General features: G+C 36.0%; 1 protein-coding gene across 1 annotated transcript in view; it reads left to right on the plus strand.

Moving 5' to 3' along the window:
* Nucleotides 1–6: 6 nt before the first annotated feature.
* OtopLa (proton channel otopetrin-like a) overlaps nucleotides 7–4,989 on the plus strand; it is a 19,216-nt gene continuing 14,233 nt past the window's right edge. Inside the window, exon 1 of the mRNA XM_018513649.1 lies at nucleotides 7–49. Coding sequence (XP_018369151.1) covers nucleotides 30–49 — 20 coding nt within the window. The 5' untranslated portion in view covers nucleotides 7–29. The remainder of the gene's footprint in view (nucleotides 50–4,989) is intronic.

Below are 4,989 nucleotides of genomic sequence, written 5' to 3' on the forward strand. Positions count from 1 at the left end.
CTCCTACGTATTCCGGTCCAGCTAATGGCATGCTGCCAAAGAATGCAAAGTAAGTACATTCTGACAAATACAAGTTCGTAAGGCCCTTGACTGTAAGATATATATTAACATCTTTATTTTGTACGAAATAATATTTCAAATTCTTTATACAAAATGTCTTTAAGTATTTAACTTAATCAAAGGCACTTTTTTAATTTCATAATTGGTGGTATAATGAACAATACGTATGATGGAATATATTATGATATAATGAGAGGATATTCTTACAAAAATATAATAGTGGGCGGTAGTAATTAATTATTCATTTTGAGTAAATATTAAAAGCACTGTTGCTTTAAGTACTAAATACTTTCAGAACTTTAACAATTGATCACTGTCTTTCAGTATTAAATTAGATTTCCATAAGGACATATTGTAATATAATTTTCTTTCGAAAATATTTGATGTATATGTACGGTAAAATCCGTTCTGCATTTTATCAACTTGAGATAAACATAAACATCCGCATCATTCGTTTAATCGAAAATCATCACACCATGTGGAACACCGCTATCTCAAGTGCATTGCTTATCATTAAAGAGTCTCTGGAAGCCTTCGGGCGACTTAAAATAGCTTTGAGATACTTACTTCAAGGCGGTTACATGTTTTACGATCTCCGATACTTGCAGACCGTTCGCTTGGTGTTTTAGCAAGCAAGTGACTTATATAAATAGAGCCAGTATATTTGTGTATTTCAAGCTTATATATTTAGCCGGGATGTATCGATTCATCATATAATTAGAGAGGTGTCATTAATTGCTTAATAATCATCTATAAAAAATTCTTATAAAATCTGAGAGTAAAACGCGCGGACCTGACGTAAAACGTAGGATATAAATATCTCTGTGTGGATATTTCAAACGTAGTTTCATATATTTTGTAAATTACTTAATTAGCCAAATAAACGCGATCACTTTCGTTTCATTTACAAGGAACGATAAGTTAATAACATATTGATTCTGTAATAGAGATCATCGAATGTAATAACTGATGCAGCAATTTATAGCCAGTCGGCTTAATGGTGCATTAATATGCGCTTTTAAAGAGAAATACCAATTTTGAGAGCTCTTTCGGACGGCGATATGTAGATAAATTAGATCAACAGTCATTCATCTGACAGATTAAAAATTAATTAATGCAGAATAAGATGCACAAAATAAAATTCACTGAAAATTTATAGATGGTATAAATTCACAGATGAATTCAGAGTTTATATAGAAAATGAGAAGATGTGTGAATTGTTTAAAGTTTTATTGGGAAGAAAAACTTACAAGTACATATATTACAGTTTTCTTTGAGTATAAGAGCTAAATTGTTAAAACTTGATTGTAAAAGAATTTGTAGAGACAATTAAGAGGAAATTGTTATCAAGAAGAAATTACTGCGCAAGGTTCTTTCCCGGAAGAAATCATTTTCCATTCCAAGATAAATTTTGGCACATCATCGTTTTTGCGATATCTCTCATTCAGAGTTTAGTTCCAGAGACGCGGAATCGTGGCAGCACTGCTAACGGGTCTCGAAATCAATACTGCTGTGCGTGAGTGTCTCGCTTGTCGCAATCCTTGAAACGCGATATTACAGCACGCAGAAAAATACTATGACAGAGCTGTTGCGCCTGATTCAATTGCACAAACCGGGTTACCACGCGATTCTTAATTTCTCGTTTAACACTTTTACGCTCTCGTCACCTTTATTAATGCGCATACAAAAGATAAAAGAATCAAATAATAACCCGCGAAACAAAAGTATCAAATAGCAAAGATGAGATAAATGTGGAAGCTGCGATGAGGACACATGTTAAAAAAGCTGAAACTTTATGATAATTCTTATACTTAAAAGTAGAAAGAGAAAGCTGCAGGTCTTATTACATTTGTATGCTTTTAAACCACGATGAATTAAATGGTACCTTTACTGATTAATGCAATTATCGTGCCCCGTCGTTCTCTACTTTCTCTTCCTTGAGAATCTATATGAAAAAGATTGTAACATCGTGGAGCCTAGGATTGAGAGTATGAACCATTGCATGTTATTTAGTGAGTATGTACTCACTAAATAACATTAGACATTTGTTATCGAAAGAGGAAATGTCATGATACTCTTTTAAATCGACTCCTGCCAACTAGCAGAGTGTAACTCAAGAATAACTCGCAACATACTTCAAATCTCGATCTTGAATCATCGATAAAGATCAGTAATCCGACCGATTGCCTTAATCCTTCAATGTCACTCTCAGTATGGCATATCCGGTTTTTTATTTTTTTCAAAAAATCTTTCGAAACTTCTGTTTACTTTATTGTTTATAACTTTTTTTACTAATAAAAATACATATATTTGTTTAATATCACTATTGCTTAATGTCTGGCATTTTGATTGAAAAAATATTTGTTACAATATAGTTCATTTTTATGAAAATTATAAGCAATTAAAGTCATCCAACAGATTAAAAATTAATGCGGAATAAGAGATGTATAAAATAAAATTCATTAAAAATTCATGAATGGTAAAGTCGAAACTATGACGATGAGATGAATTGTGTAAATTCGGTTAAAAAACTTGCAAGTATACCTAATTCGTATTGTATAGGTTGGGTATGACATACACAGTGTGTTGCACTTGTGACAAAATGATGTAGTGTGGTAATGAAGGGTTAACATCAATACGTTGCAAGTAAAATACATACGTTGCGCATTTACGAATTTTGTTGCAATACTCTTATTTATTTGTTGCTGCATCGTCAAAAGCTGCTGCGATTTTGTTCTTCGGCAAGCAGCGCTTTTTCCAATCATCGCGGTTTTTCGTCCTCGATTAACGTGCATACACGGCCGTGCAATAAATTCCGCCAAATCCTCGAGCGCCGAATCGGCCAATCGAAAAGCAATTCCAGCATTCCAGATTGACAATCGGTCAAGCTCCGTTTCGTCGGCTTGCGCACTTCCGTTCACCGTCATCGTACATCGATCGGCTACGACAATCGGTAGCACGGCATGCACCGAGACGCGCCCGCGATCGTGAAACTCTCCTCCCGCGACGGGATGATCTTCGACTCGAGCCGAGAAACGCGGCAACGCCAAGAGGGTCGCGTACCAACGCGAATTTCGCGCGTGAGGAAGGTCAGCGACCCCGGTGGAAGCGTTATCGAGCGGGTCAGTGGGTCGCAGAACCACGGAGCATTTTCCCTCCCCCTTCGTCACCACCCACCGCCCCACCCTCCCCCGCATACAACTATCTCGCGCCGGCCACCCATCACCCCCGCCCCTCGACATCTTCCTGTGGAAGAGCGGTTGGCGGTGGCTGAACCAAATACGCGCTTGAAATCTCGACTTTGCAAAAATTCGTCTTTTACCTGGACGGAATTTTCTAGCAGCGGATAATAGTTTCTCTTTCAAATGAATATACTTTGGCGCAATTAAAAACACTGCACTTGACACAGATATACTCCATCTTTGTATAACATTTTTGCCATCATCCGAATAAAAACGAGTCTGGTCATTATAGTTTCTAAAATCGTCTTCGAAAGAGACAATTTTATGATGTAATGATGAGACTTTTTTATTCAGATGATGCAAAAATATTACACGAAGACTTGGAGTATATTTATGTCAAGTGCAATGTTTTAAGTTTCGGTAAAGCGTATTCATTTGAAAGAGTTACTATTCGCTGCTAGAGAATTCCACCCAGATAAAAGACAAATTTTTGCAAAGTCGAGATTTTAAACGCGTATTTAGTTCTAATTCTATTTTTGATTTACATTCTTTTTAATTGTAAGTAAACTTTGCGAAAGTGCTTTCAGTTAAATATACTTCTATCAAAATCAATGAAAAATTTTTTGAACAATTTCTGATGCGTTTAAATTAAAGCGCGTTAAAAATTTGACGCCTATTTCACGCAAATAATGAGATGCCACTCAGACTTCTCGCATCTCTCGAATGACGAGCTTGTCGATGAAGATGAATTGGGAAAAGGACGGCGAAACGTATCTGTGGAAAAATTCATAGCACAACAGCAGCGAATTCTCTGGGACAAAGAGAACTCCTTCCTGCATGGGTAGTTCCTGTCGACAGAAATCACGGAGATGCTCAATAAGCTTCGATACCAGAAAACAAGAAAATATCTGCTCTGATACGCATCCTCCGATAATCGGCGGTAGCATTTAAAAGTTAATGAAAGCCGTAAATTCAAGTATTTTTGCAATTTTAAATCTAGAGATATATATACTTATACATTAAACATAGATACAGAAAATATCTATGAAGAAGTAATCATATTATATGCGATATAAATGATTCATGTGAATTGTAAACATTGCAAATGATTGATTTAAAAGGTCATCGCAGCCTCTGAACCTTTTGAATAAAAAATATCAAGAAAAAAATGGATTTACGTACAAGAAAAATTCATGAAATTTTTTGAAAAAGAAGAGGTATTCCAAGTAAAAAAAAAGCATCATAAAGGACAATTAGAGATGAGGTTTAGAATGAGAACACGCGAAAATATATTAAACCAATTTACCAGTGTACCTATACAAATGAAATTAGCCCAATAGAGTAATCAGAGAAATGGAAGTAGTTTCATTTTATGCATGAAAATTAGTTAATAATAAAAGTATAGTAACACGATTAATATCACTGCTGTTTTGCAGGAAAATATACTAGAATGAAAAATGCTCTCGACAAATTTGCCCCCTCCAGATGAGATAGCTCTATTTTTTTTTGCGGAAACAGAATGGAATGGTGCACCGTTAAACACCCGCGATTTTTTTATCGCGATTTTCTACGTCCAAAGCACGTTTACGTCTGTAAAGAGGGATTTCAAGAAGTGGTCGACGACACGAAGGAAAAATTCACAAAGACGTAAAGACGCAGGACTATGCCGAGGCGGAGAACGTATAAGCTAACGCGAGAGGATGAGGGACATCATCTCCCCTGAGGAGGGAAACGGAGGACAGCCACA

The sequence above is a fragment of the Trachymyrmex cornetzi genome, unplaced genomic scaffold, assembly GCF_001594075.2.
Source record: "Trachymyrmex cornetzi isolate Tcor2-1 unplaced genomic scaffold, Tcor1.1 scaffold47, whole genome shotgun sequence".
Classification (NCBI taxonomy): domain Eukaryota; kingdom Metazoa; phylum Arthropoda; class Insecta; order Hymenoptera; family Formicidae; genus Trachymyrmex; species Trachymyrmex cornetzi.